Here is a 24,740-nt window from a genome sequence, read left to right on the forward strand (position 1 = left end):
TCGGGTGGGTCCGTGGTCGCCGCTCGTGTTGTGTGTCACGTCCGAGTCAGGATGCGGCAGTGAGACAGGGAGCACATCCGGTGTGTCACCCCCCTCGAGGAAGCCTGTTCAGTAATTGTAGAAGTGCCTGTGTGCCTGTCAGTGATGGTGGAAAACGTGGAGATTTGCCCCAGAAGCCTGCTTCCGCAGTTAGTAAAGATCTGAGTTTGTTTTTGTGGCCCGATTTAAGAGCACTTTGTATGATCTCGCTGTTGCCTGGGCTCAGCGTGGGTAATGTAGGCTAGTAGTGTGATAATCCACGTGGACTGGGTATTTCCTAACCCAGGAGTCTGATAGGACTCGTGGGTGGTGCGGATTTAACTTGAACTTTGGGTTAAATGTGCCTAATGTTCAGTGTAAATTGTCTTAATGGATCAGTAATAAATAGGATAGTTTTTAACTATATTTGCCTTTCAACATGTGAACACAAACACACAGATCCAACAATACCCAGTGGTGAATTAAACATCTGATTCAGATCCCTTATGCTGTCCATAGCGCACAGTAAACTCAAAGAGAGGACTGCACTGTGGTGGGTTTATTAATGGTAGAAAAGGTGCCTTAACGCTCAGTCCCATTACAGTCGACAGTGATGTGTTGTGGACAAAACATCTGGAGAAAGAAGCGACAATATGTGATTATAGAAAAAATAAGAAATAAGAAAGAAGATGATTTGATCTGGTTGTTGATATACGATTATCACACTATGTTTTAGTTTTAGGACACGTGATGTGTGACACAGACACTAAATGCAAATGGCCACTGCAGAAGAGCGTTTGTGTGATATCCGGGTTTGTTATGTCACCATTCTACCAGAAAAACAGCATTTTACCGCCACCTCCTGCTTGGTTTAAGTTATTACAATACAAAGCTCTCTTACGCAAATGTTAACAGTGTAAAAAGGCCTTTGTGTTACCTATCTGAGGACTTTTCCTTGTCTGATAGAGCTGATTAGACTGACAAAAGACATTTGCAGTTACAACATAGCACTTCCATTTTTTCATTGTTCTGGATCAACCATTTGGGTTACACTGGGAACAAATGCGTGCTCTCAGACTATCTAATTCCAGATATACTGTAGGCTACTGTTTATACATGAAGTTATGTGATTTTTAAAATGTTCCTATTGCGTTATCCACTATTTGAAAGAGATCTTTTACACATGGCACTATGTGAGCACCATGAATGTCGGGTCATGGCACACTTTATGATATATATGACAAAACACCAACAAAAATGGACAATAAAGGTCAAGGTAAACAGTTAAATCAGCCCTCGGATGAGTTTAATGACATTTAGTAAACTTCTACCAGCAGGCTTGGGGAGTAACAGATTACATGTTATTAGGATACACAGAAAGGGTAACTTATCCATTACACAAAAGACTAGTTACATTTAGTAAAAATACACTGAGCAGAGGCCACATTAAGGTTGCATTGCTCTGTTGTCTTATAGAAAACACTATATATATATAGAAAACACACATCAATACTTCTTATTGTCATTTCCTTTCTCTTATTTTTATTTGCATATTTGGTGTAATAAAGTTACGTTATTTTAATATTGTGATACTTGGATTAGGTTGCTGACTACATTTTTTGACAGGTAATTAGTAACCCTACCAACCCTGACTGCCAGTAACCATTTTGGTTCAACAGGTGAGAAGTGTAAGATAACAGTACATTTCAGTCTGCTTTAATAATCAAATGTTGAAGGGAAACACTAGCACACTAATGTGTTGGATGTAAATCCTTTGAGAAGCAAATCCAAAAAGATTAGGACATCCATCATGCAAATAGGTGAGCTCAATCTACAGCAAACCACAGGTGTGGAGTAGAGAACAGCCAGTTACAAATGTAGCTCTTACATAATAATTGAATACACATTAATATCATAGATAACTCCCACTTACATCTGTTCTTTCTTCTGTTTTAAAGTCTTATAACATATACTATAGATATACTATAGGTCAGATTGCAGTGTTACAGACACTACAGCAGACCATACATTTACTGACATTTGAATCTTAGTCTTCTAGATGATGTATATGATTTCCATTCTTCGTAAGCCACCTTCTTAAACCGCAAGTATCGATGTATCAATCATGAGAAAATAAAAGGATTTTTTGTTATCGATTTATACAATTTACTGATACAATAAGTGTTCCATTATGCCAAGAATATGATAGATTTCGTCTGATGAAGTCCAGATGAATGATAGACTTTGTCTCACTCACTCACAACGTATATCCATCACACCCTTTGCAGTTTGGTGGCTTAAGGCGTCAATGCTTTAATAACTATTTTGCTCTGCCACACCTGATTTTGCACTGCTCACCTGAAAGCTATGCTGTAACTGCCGAAGTCACTTTCTGCCACCGCTGCTGTGCTTATAACATTTCATAAGCTCCACCTACACCACATCACCCACCTGTGGACTGTGAGTCTATGTTCATAAAGTTTATTGCCACTCCCTAACTGTTGTTTCTGAGCTTGGTGTATCATTTAGGAGTGACAAGGTCAGAGCATATAATTTATAATATAGAAGTATCAGCTATTATATATTATGCATTTACAAGATAGTCCCTTCCATGTGAGATGTCTGACTGAAGTGTGTCAAGCAGTGTTTTTTGTGTGTTTTCTAAAATGGATCTGGGGTCTGATCAATGAGATTACTAGAGAAGACTTCAGATATAAGCTAAATTATCCTAATAGAAGTTACGGTTATGATGCATTACAGTGGATGTGACCATATATACAAAGAAAGAAGGATCTGTGCAATCAAAATAAAAGACGTGAATTATATCCAATCCAATCCAACTTTATTTGTTAAGCACTTTAAAAACAACCAAAGTTGACCAAAGTGATGTACAGGAGTAATATGGAGTAATGTCATAATATGGACCAAAGTTAAGTTCTGGCAATATTAATTTGTCTTTGGCTTTTCACCTTTTGCATCCCTCATTCTCCTAAATATACAGTGTTTCTTTGTATTCAACTACTAGTACTCATAGAGGTCTTACCTCTCAATACAAGGAGCTCACCAGCAGGAGGTGCTATCATAAAGGCAGTAGAATAACCTCCAGGCTCTTTTCTAAACCAATAACATTGCCACATGGACTTGAATTCTAATTTGAGCACTGGTTTCTACCTGGGTAACATGAAGCATTACCTGATGGTGAAGATTGTCAGCATTCAGAGTGGATTTCTCATCCCACAGCGCATACTAAAATCACAGACATGAATCCTTCTCAGTCTTTCCATTCAGCGAAACCTTTGCAGCGTGACTGAAATAAATTGATTTACTTAGTAATTTATAATTATATGACCAATTCAAAGGGGAAGGTTTTAGGTCATACATTATTTATCATGTTCAAACTTTAATGCCTAATTTATCAATGACATACACAGGCCTTCACCTACTGAGCCATGCTCAACATTAGTGGTTGCTGACTCCCCAGGAGTCTTTTAGGTTATCTTAGTAGATCAAAGCTGAAGAAAACGGACTAACTCCACAGTTTTGAGGAAGACAGAGTGCTGCAAAATATGTACTTTATCTATGTATTAAATCAAAGGTAGCAAAATGATCCTCTCCGATCCCTGGGCCAATTCTCCTCAAATGGCAGTCCCAGGTCTTCAGTTTAAACAACATCTATCACACGGGCCCTGACTTGAAAAATAATGAAAACTTGCTAAAATGTGTTTAGGTGCTACAGTGTGTGACTGTGACAGTGTAAAACACTGCTGGAGACAGATGAAGTTTCATTAGATGTGTGTGAAATCATACTTTATCTCCCGTTGTTTAATGTCCTCAGTTTGCCTGCAGCGATGTACTCCAAACTTTCCCAGACTTTAAGCTACTTCTTCTTGTCCTTGCTACTGAATTACTCGTCTGCGTCCCCATCCTCCACCACCTCTTTCAGTGGTCTCTGGAGCGTGTGCCAATTCAATCACTGCTTGTTTCCCCAGTGGAATAAAGCAACACTAGTTTGTCATGTTAGCCTCCCCTCTCACACCACAGGGTCAGTTGCCAACACGCTGTTATTGCACAGGGCATTGGGACCGAGGTGTGTCTGCTGTGGGTGATATCCTACCTGTCTCAGCCTGCCACGTAATGGAGAGGAATCTAATCACCTCACCACAGCCTCCTCCTCCTCCAGCCTCTGTTTAGAAATAGAACTGAGGCCGAGGAACAAGGCCACATCAATCATAATAGGATTCTCCGGGGAGCGAGATCACTTTCACAACTCTGTCAGAACAACATCCAGCCCACTGACGTTACCTTACTTTGCCCCAGACAGACACATCCTGAGCCACAAACATATTAAACCCACAATCCCGTTTGATTTCTGACTTTTTTTCTTCCGAATTTGTCCTTCCCTGTCTTTCAGTATGAATCAAACACTCGTACTCCTTTTTCTCTTTCATCCCGCAGTCCCTTCTCACCTTCCTTTTCTTCATATCTTTCCCCCCTTCCTTCCTTGCTCCCAGCCCTCCTTCTCCTTCCTTTTTCCTGGCTTCCAGTGTCGCTCCATGCACACCTTCTGTCTACGATTGATAACATCCCTGATGGAGCTCCTTTATTAGCCACCCACAGGCAGATTAACCAGAGCAATAATACACCAATCAACAGCAATTATGCAGTGATAAGCCCAGGGAGAGCTCTGCCGGGTGCAGGAAAGGATCTAGAAGTTGTAGAGTGATTGGGTGTATTTTAGTACAGAATTACAGGTTGTGTGTCTGTGCATACATTTACGTGTGTTATACAAGTATATTTAATTGAGTGTACTTTGTTTTTTGCCTGCAGTCTTAATCCCTTCATAGGGCATATTATTATAATCAGATGTGAAATCAGTCCCAGTCCCCTGGTTCTTATCAGGTGCTAATTGAAGCCATGATCATGCAGGCTGCATTCTCATCTGTGTAGTCTCAAACTTATTAATGACAGTATAAGCATGAGTGCAGCAAACCAGCTGCATAAAAAGATGTTTTCAATCAAAACGGTCTCCCATTACTCCCTGAGTGTACTATCATGGTTGAAGACATCCCTTCTCCCATCATTGCAGCATATTAAAACACTTTAGTTACAAATGTTGGCTCTTGTTAGTTTTTGGACTTCAGTGCCTGAACAGCAGCCTGGCATTGTTATAGAGCGGCTAAATGATGATGAAAACGAGTGGAAGGGCAGATATGAGTTTCCTGCCTGCAGGCATTCACACACCAGCCAAGTCTGATTTCAAGAACAGCTGTGTGGATTTAACTCCCCCCCCCCACTCTGGTTTTTGCGCATACAAACACACATTCACACATGCAAGCACACACCCTCATGTGCGTGTGCTTGCACATGCATAGAAATTCACAAGCAAGAGCTACTTTTTGATGGCATACCAAAGACCCTGGAAGCTGTTTACTGCTGTGCAGCTGGGAAGCCCACCAATCTTTCTATTCCAGATTTGCTTTATACCAGCAGACTTGCCAAACTATGTGCACGCGGATGCATTAGATTAGTCCCACCAACTGGCTTCAGAAACAATGATCCAAGTGTGGTATCAAAGCGGACCTCTAATTATACTTTTAGATTCAAGCACAGCGCAGCAGATTTTGATTAATTCTTGCAATTTCAGTGTCAAAAGGCTGTGGTTGTAATTTTGGAAATTGGCACAGAGAAACTCCTCTCCAGCATCTTCCTTTTACCTCAGTTTCATTGAACATGTATGTTTCTTCTAACCTTGAGGTGACTCTGCCCATGACCTCCAAAAGTTAATCCTGGAGCAGAAAATGAAGCAGACATTTACCATTTCTTCGAGCATGAAATTAAATACATTTCCTTTGGCTGTCCCAGCTCTAATTATTTCAGAGGATTTATGAAAGTGTCACTGTTATTTGTTTAAGGGCAGTGTATACACAGTGTTGTAGACTGCGTCAGGCAGCCTCACATTCTTTTACATGTGGCTGGAGAGGTAATGCAAAGCTCCTGTCTCCCAGTCCAGTGACCTTAACACCTGTGATTGATATGGAGGGGGGATGTGCGTGTGCAGGCATGGTCTATCCGAGGCATGTGTGTGCACACATTCGTGTTCGTGTGCATGAAGGGGTAAGGTTAATTGAAGTTGTTAGAGTGAAAATGATTCCCTCAGGGGGGTACATGGTAGGTGGAGGCGGTGGGTGGGTTCAGCAGTGGGTGACGGAGAGAGAGAGACCAGGAGAGAGGGATGAGATGGGAGAGGTAAAGGGAAAGGGAGTGGGTGGGGGTCAAAGGGATTGCCCCTTACCCCCAGTGCTCAGAGGCAGTGATACATGGGGACAGAGAGATGAAATGATTCATCTAAAGGTCAGGTGCGTCCGTCCTTCCCTCCGTCCAACCCCTCATCCCTCACTGCTCTTGTCTTTGATCCCCTTGTCTTTCTCTGCTTGTTTTTCTTCAGCTAAATGTGCACAAATGAACCATTTTTTTCACATTATGTCCTATTAATTTACACAATAACCTTTACTAAACCAATGTTGTGCGCCCCCTCCCCTCTTCTCCCTGTCTCACCCGTCCCTCTCTATCTTCTGTCTGTCCGTTCCCTCCCGTGGCCTTTCCCCTCTCCTCCCATACTAGCTTTCATTTCACAGATGACAGGTTGGCTGACTGTAATCCAACAGATGCTGGGGCGGGGAGGCCTGACCAACTGTTTTAACTCCAATCAGCTTTTATTGCTCTCCGGAGGAACCCCACACAACCCCCTGCCAGCCTGACATTTCAGAGAGCAGGAGAGAGTAAGAGAGAGTTGGAGAGAAAATAGCACCTATGTATGTGTATATGTATCTGTGTGTGACTATGTGTGTGTTGATTAAAGGTAGGGGGCTGATGGGGAAAAAAGGGTGACAGTCATTACCCCCTGTGCCTGGTGTGGGGCCAAACCGCTGGCTTCAATCAACTTAGACGTATGTGTTTGCGTGTGTGCACTTGTGTGTGTGACAGAGAGAGAGTCCAGCGTCAGCGGGGATGGAGATGTCGCTGGTAATGCATCTGCCACTGTCGCTCGTCCCCGACAGCCTGAGCCACCCCTGCATCGCCCACGTCTGTCGCCTCCCTCCTATTCTCCATCCATCTCTCTCTGTTCACCCCACCTCCATTCTCCACCCTCAGCCTCCCTCCATCCCTCCCTCTGAGACAAAGACAAAAGCCGCTGCAAGTTACTACAGTATGACTTTGAAGCTCAACAGAATGATTCTATGTGGCTGTTAAGCAGTCTCCAGTTTAAATTACTTAACCTCCAGAGTCTCCATAAATGTCTCTGTGCAAATGGTTATTATCAAGAATATAGCATGTTTACCACATCAGTAGCAAGTAGCAACATTGTTTTTGAATTGTTAGGCACTTGAGGATCTTTTAAAGAAAAAGTAGCCTAATTTCCAAGACATTATGCAAAGGCAATTTTATGCTATCATACTACTCCTGTGACAACTATAATGCACTTACTCTAGCTGATGAGTAATGCCAAATGTGTAGGAGTAATTCAAGCTAAGTAATTTAGTTGACATTTGGCATTTTGGTGTGTGAACTATACCATGCCTCTCGGGGGAGCTCACTTTTTCTACTGTGGGCGGGGGGTATATTTTCTGTTTTTTTCTCATCATATGTTAATGATATTGGGCTGTCACACTTCAGTGGTGATGACAAGAATAGCAGTATCTTTTTAAAAGTTAATTAGTGATGAGTCACCCTCGTGCAGAATCCATTATGAAGATGCAGAAAAATAGAAATGCATGGCAAAAACAGCACATTGCGCTCTTTCCAGGAAGCTGCGATCGCTCCAGTTAACGCAAATTCAAACAATCCCTGTGAATTCTACGTGGGCCTTGCGATTTTGTCCAAACGCTGCAACTTTTCTGCAAATTTTACCAATCATTGTAGTTTCCTGCACAAAATGTTGATTTATACATCATCAAACTCTCTTCATTATTTTTAGTGTTGGAGATAGAGATGTGTGCAACACAAACATATCACACTGACCCTCCAAACAGTGTGATTTTATTCTCCCTGGAACAAGTTCCCTTTAATTTGTAATTTTACATTTAACTTTCTCCTGCAATTTTGTTGCAGCATTTTCTGGAAAGGTTGCCGGGAAATCTGACATTTTAGGCTGAAAAAAAAAGCCTGCAAACTTCTGGAGGGATTGATATTGTCAATATTTTAGAGACCCCCCCCAACATTTCACAAATAATGTTTTCAGGGGAGCTCATGTGTTATTACGTGAACTCCCCCTGGCTCCCCCTGCTTTGGGTTGTTTCTACTATATTCTTCGGCTCACTAAGGTGTTCAAATGGTGTTCTGTCAACGCATCTACAAATCCTCATTTTTTCAGTTCAGCAGCGCAATAGCAGACATCCAGAAGCCATCAGTCATTCGATAAAAGGGTACCGCTGTTTATCTGATGATTAATGGGGTTTTAGTGCTCTCTGTAGAGCCGTGGGCCACTTGAACTCTGCGGCCTGACCTGCAGGCCATTAAAGCCAGTGAAGAGCATATAAACATTTGGGGGGTTGGAGGGAGGGACATGTGAATCTTCTCTCTTCTAATAACTTTTACTGCTGCTGCCACAAAGAGGTGACTTGACCTTGGCCATGACGGTGTTGTTCTACAGGACATTGATATCATACAAGCACGCTTTCAACACGAAATGTATTCAGACGTGCAAACACATGCATACATCTTTTCAAACATGTCCATGAATCACGTTCATGTAAGAACATGCACATGCACATGAACGAACACAGTAGACATAGCACATGACATTGCAAGCAACACTAATTGCATTTACAGAATCTCTGTCCAGCTTACAATGACTGCAAATTCAAGAATGATGTATTATATCTTTATGTAACTGATGCATAAAAGGAGCTAAAACGACGACCAGTCTGCACTCCCTATGTTATGGCCTACTACATGAGTAATAACTAGTATGCCTCGTGCTGTCTAAATGTTGCCAAGAGTTATTGTATTTCTCCTAAATGTGTGCCCTGGGATTCAACATCCTCAGATTCATGTCATACTGCAGTAAAGGCTGTCCTTGGCCATCAGCGTCTTAGTATGCCTAGAAAATGAAATTAAGGTTATAGCCTACATTGTACCCCTAACTCTAATTTACATTTGTCATCCTTGAACACATACACTCTTGGCTTTCCCACTCAGTGTATTTGAATATATATCACACTAATATTAACATATAGGCCTACTGATTCATTGCATCTTTCTATACTTAAAAAAAAAACATAAGCCTATTCTTAGAGGCAAAGGGTGGCTTTGGTTAAACTGAAGCACCATTGCAGTCTCCACACCAGTTGCTGACTTGCTTTGTGCTTTGAAGCAAGTACCGGTAATAAAGCTGCCTTCACATACATCATCTTGAGGCAAACTTCCTTGACTGCCTTCATCTCCTCTCTACCTATAGAAAATATCTAGACTTTATTATCCTTTCAGCAATTACAAGACAGGTTTAATGTCCCCAAGGAACATTTCTCTAGATATCTACAATGAGGCATGTCATATGTTCTGGCGTAACTCCTCATCATCTCCCTTATAGTGATGTGAAGAGATTCATAGTTTACGTCTTATGGCCTTGTTCTATATATTGCTCTGTTTCTTCTGACATGTGTGAGCTGCCAAGTATTCCTTGCTAATGGGACAGAGATTTGTGGATTGAATACAAGGAAGATGATTAAAGATGGTGAAAAGCTAGTGACCTGGCTAAGGGGGTGGGGGAAAAGTCAGGATTATTTTACTACAATGTACATGATGCATGATGTGCTATATGTTTTTCTTTCATGTAAGTCCATTAGGTGGATCAAATAGCTAGCACACATAGCAAGGTTCTAAGAGCAAGAGCAAATGACATTGCCAGAAGCAGATTTCGAATTGGCTAGAGAGGGAGGCTTGCTTTAGTTTGTGTGTGAGTCATTTTCAAGGGTACTCAGCCAGTGTACAACAAGGAAGGTCACCTATGTAGCCAGCCCCACAAGCAACTGCTCTTAATGGTGACTAAATGGGTATTGGCAAATAGACAGTGCTTTTAAAAAATGGCTGTGTTTTCTTCTGTCAGGTCAGGAATCTACAAAATACACATAATAGGTTCTAAAGTAGGAATTGTGGACAACAACTCCAACTGCTTGTCTAGAATAAAATACACAATCCAAATACTGCAAAGGTTGATATATTCTAAATACGCTGGAGCGATCACAGAAGAGAATGTTCTTGTACTCCATATGTGTTGTATTCCCCTAAACTCAAACTGATAATGAGCCAGAGAGACAACAGGAATTGCATGCTGAATGAGTGATCAGTGAATTTATTACAACTAAATGTAGTTGTTTAGTCCCTCACCCCACGCTGCCATTAAATGTCCCTGTGATTAGTGAGGCGCACACAGCCAACCTAATTATCCAACGACACAGCCAAACCCTCTACATGATTACTAACAGTTTGCTTCTTATACTGCAATTATGTTCTTTGCAACGGCAAAAAGCTATGATTAAAGAAGAAACGCTTGCTTTGTGTGTGTCTGTGTGTGTGTGTTTGTATGTGTTCAGGTATCAATGTGCCTGATTATGGGGATGAAAACTAACAAATGAGCTTTTGCTGTATTCTTTCCAAACTAACCACATTCATTGCAGCTCCACTGTCCACCACCTGTTTTAAGTGCTTAATTGTAAAAGAAAAAGAAGTATTTTTTAGGACTTGTTGAAGTTGTTCTTGGCTTTGCAGTAGGCTACAGGGATCCAATTTTCTATCTTAAGACTCACAATGGTACAGAGAAATCCACCTTTATTCTGGAGCTTTTTTTTCAGATAAGGGAGCCATTCAGGGCTTGAAGGCTGCAGCACCACAGAGAAGAAACAGAAGTAAACTGGGTCAGATGACTGTGGTTGTGACTTCATGATGTCAGTAGAGATAGGTGAGACGTTCGAGACAGAGTGCAATGTGAAAAAATCCAAAGATAGAGTCTCTGTTGTTCTGCCAAGATCTTTCCTTTCCAAAATCTAGTTAAAAGTGTTATTGCCATAATTGCAGTGGAACAATTTGTGTTTCCAAATCTTTATTATTAGAGCATTTGGATGTCCCTGTGGGGAGGTTGGGGGTTTCTGGAGTGGGGATGGGGTGAAAGAAGCATTTTTCTAACCAGCAGGGGGCAGTGGAGCTACAGCTGGGTGCCTGTGTGTGTGCGTGTGAGGGAGAGGCTTATTCCCTCCGGTGAGTATTCCCTTCACAGCCTCACTCATGGGCATGTCAGTGTATAACCAGCATACTGTCGTGACATTTGAAATGAACTCCAACCGACCACTGATCATGGTACATGAACATGCTGGATCGCTGAACATATGTGTGTGTGTGCACATGTGTATGTCTCATCCAGCTCATTTGCATACAGAAGTGGCCAGGGCTGAAGTGTCCCACACTCCAAGTCCCCATGCAGATCTGGAGACGTGCACAAGTGTCCTCCAGTGTGGATGATTATGAGATTTTATTCCACATACAGTACCTGTGACTGCAAGACACATTCCTGCTCTGCACACGGAACCTCCCTCCCTAAAAGCTAAATCTTTGTTGATTATATGGATTTGGTTACCCTTTCTATTTATGATAAACCTTTTTTCCTTTGAGAATAGGGATGGAAATGAAAACCTTGCTGTCTATCATGTCCCTCTAACAGAGATCTAGGTGAAACTATGGAAAAAGTAACTTGCCCTATTGTTTCCCTTAGGTGTGCCCTTCTTGACCTCTCCCCAGTTCTTTGTGTGCAGTCAGAGGATAGCTATCCATATCATGAAAAACAGTATCACCTGATCAGATTCTTTCACTTTATCTCCCTTGCTGTCACTTTTTCTGTCCATGATGCCTTCCTCCTTTCTTTAAATTCTTACGCCCCTTTAGTTTGTGTTCTGTACACAAGCTCAAAAAACCAACAGATGACTTGTCAGGCAGAAGTCTGGTCATCCCCAAAACACACATTCACTGCCCTTTCATTCATTTCTCTCCTCTCCAGTTTTCTAAATGTTTGCAGATGAACACTAATAGTCTCCTCTGTATGTGGATGACACACTAATTAATCAAGCACACCATGCTGGCCAGTGCAGTAATGGCAAACAGCTTCCAGCAACGGGCTAGCTGGCAGTAACCAGTTTGTACAACCCTAAAGGGCTGAAAGTTCACATGTATGTGTAGCAGTTGTTCCTGGGTCGAAACATTGTAGTATTACCAATTTGTGCGCGCGCATGGCGTTGTGTACGTGCACACATTTAGTGAAAGGTAATGTGTTTACAGCCCCCTGTTGAACTGGTCGGGCTCAGCTATTCATTATATGGTAGTATGGTGGAGCTATTATGCAGTCTGGGCTCCCGCTTACATCCAGAGGTTATTGGACTCTTGCCACACATCAAATATGTTCCACTTTTTTGTAAACCTCTCTCTCTCTATCTCTACTCTAGGTTTTTTTTCCCTCTCTGGCACACCTCATCTTTCATCTCCTCTCCCTCTCTAGCAAACAGATTTTTGTTAAAAAAAAAACATAAAGTTGATAATAATATCTATCAAAGAGGTCAGGTACTGTACAAAATATTCCATTATTTCCTTTTTATTACAGCATTGTTTAGTCTGAATGGTTATCTGGTAAGGGGCTATTAGTATGCACATCCTGTGGAGTATCGGAGGCAGGCGATTGCTATTTGGCTGATGGTAAATTTGTGTTATCCAACAGGACTCTTTGATAATTCTTGCCTAGCTGAGTATTCTACAAACATTCAGAAGACAAGGAGCTATTTTGAATTTTGTTTATCCTGCTGATTGAATTTTCCAGCGTGGTAGCTCTGTGGGTTAACACATGTAAATATGCACATGCGCAGGAACACACAAGCTCAAACACAAGCCTTCTCATTAATTTCTTTGGAAGAGGGAGAGTGGGATCTAGGCTGTGAAGGAGCGGAGAAGGATTGATGGGGAGCAGGGAGGTACAGGCAAGGTGATTAAAAACTCAAGCTACAGATGTTTCTGGAACACTTCAAAGTGGTATGCCTGCCAGTGCCAGCACTGGGCATGATGCATTATTGAGATGGTGCCCACCTGGCACCTGGCGCTGACATCACATGCCCGGTCCACCTGGCACCATGCAGTCACGTGGGTGACACTTTGGGTCACACCTCCCTGCACAACCAAGCTCCCATCGTGATGAAGGGCATCAGGGGAAACGGCACACATGCTCAACACAGACCTCAAAGGCACTGAACTGGGGCATGTGCAGTTTGTAAACTTTTGCTTCATGAATGAAAAGTGAGGAGGCAGAATAAGTTCTTTTGAACCATTGCAATGCATTTCCTCTTTTACTCTGCGGGTATATTGAGTAAGATGTTTCTAGTTCTAGTTTCTAGTAAATATTTCTCTTGCACCTATTAGGATTTTTACCTTAAATATAATTGTATTGTATATATTTGGCTTGTAACTGCCTGTTTAAGTTTACAACACAGCAGTGTTGTAAACTTAAGTGTTGTAGCAGGGCAGTTGTGTAATATTTAACAAAATTGTGTTTTGTCTTGTGTGCAGAGCGAATATGAATAGAAATTAGATGATGCATTATTGTAATATCATTTCCTATCCAATGAATTATTGAAATGCAATGATGCTAATTCAGTAGTGTAAATATTAAGAGGAAAGCTTTGGAATCTTTCTGGAATGTCTTTGGCTTTGGTGTTGATGTAATTCTGCTTAATATTTCAGCAGCCTTCTCAACCTTGTATTCTGTTAAAACATATTTAGAGGTCACATTGTGTGTTTGTGTGTGAATATCTGTGTGTGTTTCTCATGTATGTGTCCCCTGACACCTGTACTCTCTTAGGGTGTGAGGAACAGACAGAGGCCAGAGCCACAGTCACAGGTCTCAGACCAGTGGGGTGTGAAATGAATCAGAGGGCCAGCACACTCTCCCCCTGCTGTACACACACACACACACACACACACACACATCATTGTGTAGTTGTGTTTGTGTGATGTGTATGTGTGTGTATGAGAAAAAGGGGTAAAAAAGACGAGCACACAGAAAAAGAAAGAGGAGGGGACAGAGACAAGAAACTCTCCTTTTGTATAATTCACTTGCTGCAATAATAAAAGGACCTCAGAAAATAAAGTTAGTATAAATATTTATAAATGGTTTAACACTTTCTGCTGAGAGATGGTGTTTGGCGTAAATGGTTAGTTTCAACATTTCAGTTCAGGCTTTAGGCTGGATTACTAGCTGGGCAAAGCAGGCTACTGCCCCAATGCTCTAGACCCCCAGGGGCCCCAAAACTCATGCTGCTGCTTCTGGTAATTTGATTAATTTCAAATTTGTTATGGAATTTGCTTCATTAAAGTATAGCTATAAAGTATATTGTAGCTTTATTATTTAAGTTCATAGTGTGCTCACATGATGTCTATTCATGAATAAAATTATGTTTAAATGACCACAAATGAATTTTGAATTGTTATTCCAGCAAAGGAGTACTGGTTGGACTGGAGTTTATGGGAACCTGGAGGTAACAGGGTACATACACATTGTACAGAGGGCATTAGGTGGGGGGTTAGTAGGGGTCCAACAACAAATATGTGCTCTAGTTTTCATTCCAAAACCAGACACATAAAAAAAGACACGAAAAAACGAAATGAAACTAAACGAAATAAAAAAGAAAAGGTGATACCACAGCAGTACTTAACTCACTGTTTCGCTTAGGGTTACATGGATATTTGACCTTAACTGTGCAGGATGTTGTATGTGCAGATTTTAATACTGGAGGGCTGCTCTCACAGTCCTCTACTGAAGACGGAACGTTTTTAATCTCAAATTTAACATGTATGTAGGATTTTCTCAACTAGTTTGTGCCAATTATGTTCCAATATACAAACTACTTTTTGAAATGAACAATATTTCATAGATTCTTGGATTTGCGACTCTAATGAGGGGGCAGGAGTGTCATTTTAAGAATTTTAAACAAGGTAGGCTAATTGAACTTTTTCATACATTAGCCACAATTCAAAAAGAGTATTGTTTTATGTCTTTCAACACGTCTGGATGTATTGATAACTGATTGAACTTCTATTTTTAACAGCTTTAATTGGTTTTTTCCCTGGTAGATCCAGTCAAACAATTTATGCCCCAGAGTGTGTTTCTGTGTAGGCGACTCCATTTTGCTCTGAAATAATTATGTTGAAAGTAAAATGAGTTTATGTGGGTTTTTACTCTCTCGACCGCAAACTGCAACTTTTCTGGAAAGAGAGCAAAGATGCTCCAGCAACAAGAAAAGGGGCGGCATCTTAGAGGCTAATCCGGCTCTCTGGTTGGCCGGATCCCGCTGTCAATCATCCCCGACGGCTCCGCAGCACCTCCCACAGACGCACCGCGGCAGCGCAGCCTCCGCCGACAATGATATTCAAGGCACTTGCGGCTCGTCTGCAGCGATAGGAGAAAAAGAGGAGAGAAAGAGAGAACCTCACCTCCTCAAACAGCGAGTGAGGTAGGGAAAAAGAGACAGAAAGACACAGACGGAGAGCAAGAGAAGAGGCTGTGGAGTAAAAGCAAAGGCTGCAGCGGCTTGGACCTCCAGCGAGGAGTGTTGAATTGTCTGCGCTTCATTGTAAAGTGTCTAATTTCCACACAGATTCGACATGTCATCGTCCGGTAAAGACAACAGCGGTGCCCAACATGCCAATTACGTGGGACCTTACCGTTTGGAGAAGACGCTCGGGAAAGGACAGACAGGTTAGTTGGGACAGCTTGCTCGCTGCATCCCCTTTAATTGCACAATTTATTTTCGGAGCGCTCCGCAGCGAGTTGAAATTTTTGGCCGGCTTGGGTGTCTGCAGGTGATAAATAACTAACCGCTTAGTTACAAACACCTGCCAAGCCTTGTGGGGGAATTTTGGGAAGGTTGTTATTTCTTCGGCGAGCTGACATAATCATTGTTCACACAGTGGGACGAGGTGGTGGAGGCTGTGGGGGATTTAGGTGATGTTGCTTTACACTGATTTGTTGGTTGTGCGTTGGCGTTGGACTGGGTGTGTGTGTGTGTGTCCAGGAGCAGAGCAACGTGGAAACCAGCCAACGCCAAAAATGATGACAGTGTGACTGGCTTTGAAAAGGAACTTTTTGTGTCCTGACTACCCTGTTTGTGTGTGTGTGTCCTGTGATTGGAGCACAACCCCGTTAATCCCGATTTGCCTGATACATTGATCTATTCTTAGTCCGCAGGCAGGCAGGCAGGCAGGGAGGCAGGCGTTCCTCCTATAGGCTCTGACTGCAATACGTGGGTTTTCCTCCGATATGAAGTAGAGGGTCCCACCTTGGCAGATTACACCATGAGCTGCTCACAGAGCTGGAAAAAAAAGAGCTACACTGATCTATATTCATATACCCAAGGGGATGTAACTGGGCTTCTTGAATAATGAGCACATGGTTTATATCAGCATAGACAGCAATGACACTGCATTTTGTCAAAGTTGCATGGCACATGAACAATTAGTGGAACGAGAGGACTTTATTTTTCTAATGTTTCATGCTGTTTTAGGTGATACTTATGTGTTGGTATGGGTTGTTTTGGGTATGAGTACCATTCAGTTCAGCCTTGCTGTCAGCAGTGGTGACTGTAACAGTGAGAATCCTCTGCGGTCAACTACCTGCAGCCAGTAGGAGCCATGTGAAAGGAGAGGCAGGCACAGCCCTGTGTAGGCAGCGATGGCAGGAGTGATGCAGCATGCTCTGTAAGCTCACCACCCTTCAAACAGAGAGAGAGTCAGAGACTTTTCCCCTCCTCTCCTCTCCGCCGAGAGATTTTCCTCCCATCTGTTGTCTAAAACGGCTACAATAGGCGTTACTTCCCCTACCCGGTCCAGCTGGTCATGCTGAGCAGCCGTGTGTGCGTGTAAATGTTTTGTGTGTTCTCTCAGACAGTATGCTTTCTTGAAATATTCTCCTGGTCACTTCATTCACCTGGCAAGTCCCCATTGTTAATGGGAGTTTGCCTCTCTTTGCCTTCCCATGGTGCGCCTTCATAACTGATGCCCCTCTTTGACTGTAAGATAGTACAGGACATTTTAAATACATACACGAATCTCATTAAATTTAAATTCCAAAACATGTTGCATCCATAGTCAGTGTAGTTCTGGATGCAAGATCTGCAGTGTGATGACTGTAGTAGGATGAAAGAGTGGAAATGAATGCAGGCGATGTTCCTGTTGGTTCTTTCATAACAGATTAATAACAAATGCAGTATTAAAAACACCTGGGCTAGTCTCCCTTTTTCCTGATACTCATATTTAATCATTTGTGTTTGCAGGAGGATCTCTAACTCACAGCCAGACTTTTTTTCAGAGATAGCTCTCAGGAGTGTCTAATGGCTGTTTACGGTGCTATGGAGCTGGCACTATGGTCTGCTGGGTACAGACATATAATGATATGGTGTCTCTGAGATCATCCACGGCTTTAGGATGTATTGATGTGAGTGTTGAGGCAGATTTGGATGCATTTTCCTTGCTAGCCTCAGATGTTGAACCCATGGAAGGAGCATGGATCATGACTTGTGTCAAGCAATGTGGCCCTCACATGACTTTCAATTTGGAGAATTTCAACAATGTTTCACTTAGGGAGAAATTTCTAATTAAATGATATGTATTCATTTTGAATGCTTTGGGCCTGGTTTTTCCAATTACAGTTTCAAATGTGGAGCAATATCCGGGGCCCAGCATTATGTGTGTGTGTGTCCTGTCTTAGAGAAATCATTTGGTTACTGGCGTCTGTGTAGCCAGTCCATGCCAAACCTATTTTAGATTAATGACAGTGCATAATATCCCATTCGTCCATTAACCATTCGTTAATCTGTCGGATCTCTTTCCCAGGCCCCACGGAAAGGGTTGGCTTGGCAACTGTGAGCGCCCAATGGGCCGGGCTCAATCATGAGTGGCAGCTGGGACCGTCCAGTGGGCTAAATCCCCCATGAGCTTTCCCAGGCTGCGGTTGGCTGGTATTATTAGAGGGGAGAAAGCGGAAGGCCTCTGGTTGATCTGGCTGTCCTGCTCAGAGGAGTGGTGCTGTTCCGTGTTCATTAAGTGATTAGGCCTTGTCCTGACACACACACACATGGCCACCACAGTGGTTCTGGTTTGGCTTCCTGATCTAATCCCCCACACAGCCAAAGTATCCTCGGCTCTCACTCATGCACTCACGTGGCCCAAAGGTAGCACGGGGTGGCCCACTCTAGCTTAGCAACTTGCACCTCTATGTCATTGTAGAAAATCAAATGCTTAAATGAGGCTACATGCACAGTTCTGCTACAATGCCACATGCACACTATAAACAGTAAGATGCTTCTTTTTATTGTTTTTTTATGAGAACAGATAGAGAAAGTATGTGCTCAGTGTACACCAGACTTGTCTGTTGGTCTTTGATATGCCCCATATCTCTCTCCACTTGTTTCCCTTCACGTTTATTGCTTTCTCTTTGTAAGATTCCCCCTTTGTCAGGTGTGCATTGGGGCCTGATGGGGTCTATAGATATGGAGTGTCTGCATGGCTGGCTACTGATTGGGGATAGAGGCCACTTTCAAGCCAAAGACAGAGTTATTGTGGTTGACTGGCTAAACCTGGCCATTGTGTGTGTGTGTGTGAGATGGTTCGTATAGGTCCTGTACTGTAGAGGGTATCTGTGTGTGAATGTATGAGCAGCTGAGTCTCAACAGTTCTCATAAGTACTCATAACTCTTGCACTGCCACACTGTGAAATTGCTAATCAACGTCTTTTTCTATCAAACACTAAATTAGCCCCATGCGTTGCCGGTTAGGTTGTGCAATGTTTTGTATTAGCCTCACAAGCCTTTAATCGATGTCATGATGCTACGCCAACTCGATAACTGAGGTAACGTTTATTAATATTTAGACCTCCCTTCCAATGTCTCCATCACAATAGGGTTTGGAGTAGCAGCCTTATTGTATTTCAGAATCTTAAAGCTTTGTTCGACAAAGCTGAAGATTGTGGATTTGTGTTTTTGCCACGCAATGACTTAAGACGGGCTGAATCACCGCTCTGTTCCCCTAATGCGTCGGAAAACACTGCCGTGCTTTGCCTTTACTTTGTTCCTGAAGGCTGTTGATTAGTGGAATAGAGGCCTATTGTCTGGAAAACACTGGCTGTTAATCCAGTGTAAGTCCCTTTTTTTTTTTTTTGCGAGACTTGGATATTGACAAGCCAGGAGTTGGAGGTTGATGTGTAGGCTTCTTGATTCTTTGATTGACATTTAGGGAGTGAAATCATCTGTGCTTTAGGGGCTTTCATATTGACTGTTCATCTGACAAAAAGCTGCCTGTGATGTTGCGTCTTGCTTTTTTCTGTTTAGCTCTCTTTGTTTCTGTCTATCTGCTGGAGAGTTCTTGTTCTGGGTTCACCGGGCTTACAAGGCATTTAAGCCAGCCTCCAACTGTTTTTTTTGTCTCTATGTCAGAAAAGGGCAGGCCAGTTTGTAACTCTTACTGTGAGTTTCCCTGTTGCAGTGTTTGGTTGTGTTTTTGTGTCTCTGTATGGGAGAGTTAAAGAAAAATCTCTCATTTGTCTTTCTTTTCATTTATTTACACATGCATACATGTGCACAATTTAACTAGGCCGTGCTGGGAGCCTGGTACATTGCACGGTAACGTAAAACCGTTAATTCGACGTTGATTGATAGCTGGTGAGCAAGGGGTGGTTGATTTAGATCAATGGGCACTCCAAAAGATTTCCTGTCCTGGTGGAAGAGATCCATACTGTTTCACAGCACATGATATTCCTGATGATGACAAGTGAGGAGGGAATGCTCAGTCGATGCTGTCAATGAAAAACCACTTGGCAAATCCACAAACTAAATGCATCTGGGTGCATACACGTGTTCTGGTTGTGAGCGGTGCAGGTGCTCAAATTCTTGGTGACCTGTAGCCGCTGTACCGTCAAAATAATCTTGATAACCATGTTGAGCTCAAACACAGGTGTCTATCTCCCCTGCGTTCACAAGATTACCTGGAAAAAGTTGGCAGGTTTGACCCAAAATTGGCGAGTGAGGGAAATAAATGAAAGGCTGCGATGATAGACCCATGTTTTACTGGGTCTGTTCAAAGATTCAAGTCAGAGGAGCCCTGACCTGGTGCCTGTGCTGTGTTATATCCAGCTGGGTAGCGTCCTGTGTTAGCAGGCTGGATCAGAGCTATGGAGCCAGAAGCCAAGCCTGCATTGTCACAGCTGTTTTACTGTCTGGCTAAAGCCAAAGCCATGCTCCCTCAGCCCTGAAATGCATCCTAAATGGTGGGAGTGTCTGTGCCTCAGCCGATACATATGTTGTCTATTTGTGAGCTTTTATCAATATATACCTTCTATTGTGTATGCATGTTTGTGTATAGGAGCACTGTTGCAAGTGTCAGGGTCTTTTCTTGGCATGGCTAAGGACAATACATGTGCACACAGAAACTATGCCTTAAGTAAATCGAACCAGGACTTCGCCCGCAGTCTTTTCATTGTCTGTGACTTTGACTGAGGTTATATAATGATGATGGTGTCCGTCATTTAGTGCTCCTCTTCTCTCATCCGCCTCACTCCATCTCTCTCCCGCTCTGTCTCTCCTCCCCTGGCCAGTCAAGATTCATACAGGGATTCAGCCATGTGGTAAATCAGACAAGACCTCGGTGGAATTGCATCGATTGGGAGGAATGTATGTAGCCAACGATTTTCAGAGATTAATGATGAAGAAAGAGGTGGAGAACTGGGGGAGGGGGCAAGGAGGAGGAGTAGAAGAAGGAAAGGAAAAACCCCTTAAACTGAGAGAGCATGAAGCGGTCTTGAACGTTCGGACTGCAGTGGAGGTTATTAATTAAGGCAAAGTATTGATCATTCTCTTCATTACTCTCCCCTCCTCCCTGATTTTCATCTCTCTATTGCTGACCCCCAGAGGAGAAAAGGGCTCAATCTTTAGATGGGAGGTCATTGAATAAGTGAAGGATTGCCTGAACAGTCTCTATGGGTAATCATGAATGAGTGTGTGTACTTATGTGTGTATTTTCTGGACAGGCCCCATCGCATCCTATTTGGGTTTCATCCTGACTCTGCGAATCCACCGTCAGTGTTTGTCTGCCATGTTTTAAAGTGTGGAGAATCAAGTTGGGATGACATGGTTCTAGGGTCCCTTTTCGCTCATTTAAAGCAGCTCTGTCCATCTCTTTCTCTCTATCGCCAGATCCCTGGGTAATATGTTCGCTTCATGCTTTTTCAGATTTCATTGTGTTCGTTTTCCAGCACAGCAGAGTGACTGCAAGCAGAAACAAGCCAGTCCTTTTTTCAGCTGTGCTCTAAATTATTACATGTATATATGACTTCACACTGTTTCTTCAGTAAGATATGTGTGGTGATTTGCTTCTAGACATCCCTGCACCAACACTTTTGATGCCGCCCTTCAGCAGGTCAGTAAGTGCAGCTGCAACATCTTTTGGCCTTTGTCAACATGGGACATTTAAGACGTACAGTATATTTAATGGTTATGTACACAGCAGTAGGCTTAATCAGCCTGTTTCTCTCTCTCTCTCTCTCTCTCTCCTGTCTCACCCAGCTCAGATTAACCCTTGCTTAGCCGCCTGTCTGGCTCTGACTGTGAGAACGCTGAGTTGGTTGCCAAGGTTGGTTGTCTGGTTGTCATGGTTTCCCTGATTCTTGCTGGTTCCCAGTCTGCCCTCATGAAGAAATAAAGGGAATGCTCTCTCTATCTTCTCTTACTTACTCTCTCTCACTCTGGTGCTCTCATTTCTCTCTCTCTCTTGCTCTTCAAGTGGCTGTAATCTGAGGTTAACATCATCCTGTCACTTTTCATGTGTGCAAGTTTGTCTTTATCTCTCTATTTCTGTTTATCTGCTTTGTCTGAAATGAGTATGTGAATAAATGTATGACTGTGTTTTCACATGTGCACTGCATGTGTTGTGTGTGCATGCTTGTGCAGGCTGTGTGCTTGTGCGTTTGCTCAGACATACGGTCATGGATCAGACAGGCTTGCCCTGCTCTGTGCTCTGCGCTGTGTGCTGTGTTCCCATTTAAATCTGGGAGATTAGCACATGTGGGGAGCCTCGGCTTTAGTTGCTGTCAGCTCAGCTAGCCTTGGCAGGCTGTCCTCAGATCAGGGGGGAAGCGCTATGCTCATCCCCCCATTGCTGTCTGCCCTGCTGTACCTTATCCATTATCAAATAGATGGGTGGGCCAATGACCTTGACTTTGGTACATTTTTCTGACTGCTGCAGCACACTTATACAGTTCACATGACAGCATTTGCCACAGTCCTGCCTTACTGGATATAAATGTAAACAAAGTTTACAATACGGGGAATAGAGATTTTTCTTTTATTTTTCATTGTCACTACAACATTTTACATGATTCTAAAGGTTCCAAAAATGGTTGGCAATGGATATAATTTTGTGTATTTTAATGGATGTTGTAAATTTGTTAATCTTATTTTTTAAACTGATTATTCATTCACATAGTTGGGTAAAATGTTGTATTAAGAAAATGCACACCAAAGCAGTTTTGTACTAAATAAATACAATGTAAATCATGTGTCAAGTGTACGACTATTTAATTTGAATGTATTAGTATCAAAGTACAGATTAAATTAAATTTACATATTTAGTCAAATGGGACATTTCACATGGGATGTCTTGCCATTAAGAAAATATCACTTTACCTCCAAAGTTTTACTTACTTAAGTGTTATTGCATTTCCAGTGTGAACACAGTGAATGAATGACTTTTAAATTACATGAAACAGTGCCTTTGCTTCAGCAGAACTGCTGGCAACTCCCCTTGGACCGTTTTCCTTGAAAAAGTACATGAATGAAAATGTGCACTCATTTACTGTGTGCAGCGCATCCCAGATGGCAGGAGTAGGGTAATTGTGATGCATTCAGAGTTTTCCCTGCCATTCGCTCTGTTGTCAGCACTTTAGGCTATGAAGCACAATGTCGCCCATGCCTGAAACACCTGAGATGTGGCTTGGCATGTGAAGTGAAGCAGACAGCCCTCAATGAGATTAGGTTAGATGAGCATGACTGGTCACAAACCAGCAACCTGCGCTCGCTGCTTGTCTCTGTGGCACTGACTTCTGACACTTGGCCAGACAAAAGAGAATTAGCACTATGTTAGCCAGCTTGACTTATTTTATCTCAGCTGGGAACATCAAGGAGTATGTTATTCATTGAAAGAGGAAGGAGGGCAGGTTCAGTTTGCTATTCTGACGACGTTGGGGAGGGTTGTTGCCAGTTTACAGAAAAACCACCTGGATCACAGGTGTTCCTGCATCAGTGGTCCAGCCAAGACAAACTGTTTCTTCTGTTTGCTTTGTCTGTGTTGCCACTTCATCAGAGAATGGGTCAGTGCTTTTAGTCTGCTGCCAGGTCAAATCCTCTGTCATGACTATGTATTAGGATGAAATCAGATCACAGAGAGATGTCATACTTGTGGCAGTGAGTCCAGCATGACTCTTTGTGTTTTCCCCCCATCTGGCCTGAATTGTAGGTTCTGCCATGTGCTACTTTCCTCCAAATCTCCGGCCTTGTAGTTCTGTACTGGTTTGTGAAAGTGTTTCAGCATAAATCTTTTAATACGGCCAGCACGCTCTCCCATTTGGATTTTGCCCTATTTCTATTGGCTTACAGTTCAGCAACAAGCATTCAGCTTTCTCCCTATGTTGTGAGGTAACCTCTTTTAATGACAGGCTGCAATATACTCAGGGTAACTCTATAAACATATAAATATCAGGTGCTGTGTTCAATGTATGACGCATCACCAAACTAATTTCACTATACTGCAAGTTCTATACGTTCTCATTTGACCTCACCGGAAATCAATTTTTCTGTCATTAATAGATTTATAAAAACAGGTCCTATAATCTAAAACTAATTTATTTTGTAATGAATAATGATTGGTTGCTCTTCCCTTCAGTAGTCAGTTAATCCTATTCCATACAGCTTTGAGGTCAGAAGCTGTAATTAAGGCCTTTGTACAGAAGTAATAATCCATCAGTCAAATGACCCTTTGGCCGTTTACAACCCAGTGAGTATGTGGACTCACTTACTGATACTGCAAAATTCATGTTTTTCAGTTGTCTTTTCCTTTCTTGTATTTTTGCTTTCTTCTTTACTTGCCCTTTTTGCTCTGTTTTTTTTCTGTTTTGTTGTCTTTTTTTTGTGTCACGCTCTCTGTTTTTGTTTTTTGACTAGTAGAACAGTTGATGGAGTGATTAATGGAAAAAGCGATGAAGTAGCCAAAGGTTTCATCCCTTTATCCCAGATGGTTAATGTTCTTTTTTTATTCATCACTAAAAGCTGCTTATATCTGAGGTGGCTACTGATGTTGCTGCCGTGTTTTGCGCTGCTGCATTTGTCTGTGTGTGTGTGTATACTTGTCTGAGTGCTAGTGTTTTAGTGCACACAGCATGCTCCTGTTTTACGGGCTCTCTGCCGATACATAACAGCGTCTGAGAGCTGTAACTCATGGGACACAGATGAACATGAGAGAGACGGAGAGGAGGGGGCCGGGCTCACAAAAGGAGACAGTTTCTGAGTGAGAAAAAGAGTCACCACAGTAAAGCATCTCTCAGGGTCAGTGCCTCTATTATCATTCAAATCCAGGCATGTACACACACACACACA

General features: G+C 42.4%; 1 protein-coding gene across 1 annotated transcript in view; it reads left to right on the forward strand.

Moving 5' to 3' along the window:
- Positions 1–15,464: 15,464 nt before the first annotated feature.
- Positions 15,465–24,740, forward strand: part of brsk2a (BR serine/threonine kinase 2a) — a 154,616-nt gene continuing 145,340 nt past the window's right edge. The window contains exon 1 of the mRNA XM_035664339.1: positions 15,465–15,802. Coding sequence (XP_035520232.1) covers positions 15,709–15,802 — 94 coding nt within the window. The 5' untranslated portion in view covers positions 15,465–15,708. The remainder of the gene's footprint in view (positions 15,803–24,740) is intronic.

This window comes from Morone saxatilis, unplaced genomic scaffold, assembly GCF_004916995.1.
Source record: "Morone saxatilis isolate NCDOM2014 unplaced genomic scaffold, NCSU_SB_2.0 Contig2, whole genome shotgun sequence".
Classification (NCBI taxonomy): domain Eukaryota; kingdom Metazoa; phylum Chordata; class Actinopteri; family Moronidae; genus Morone; species Morone saxatilis.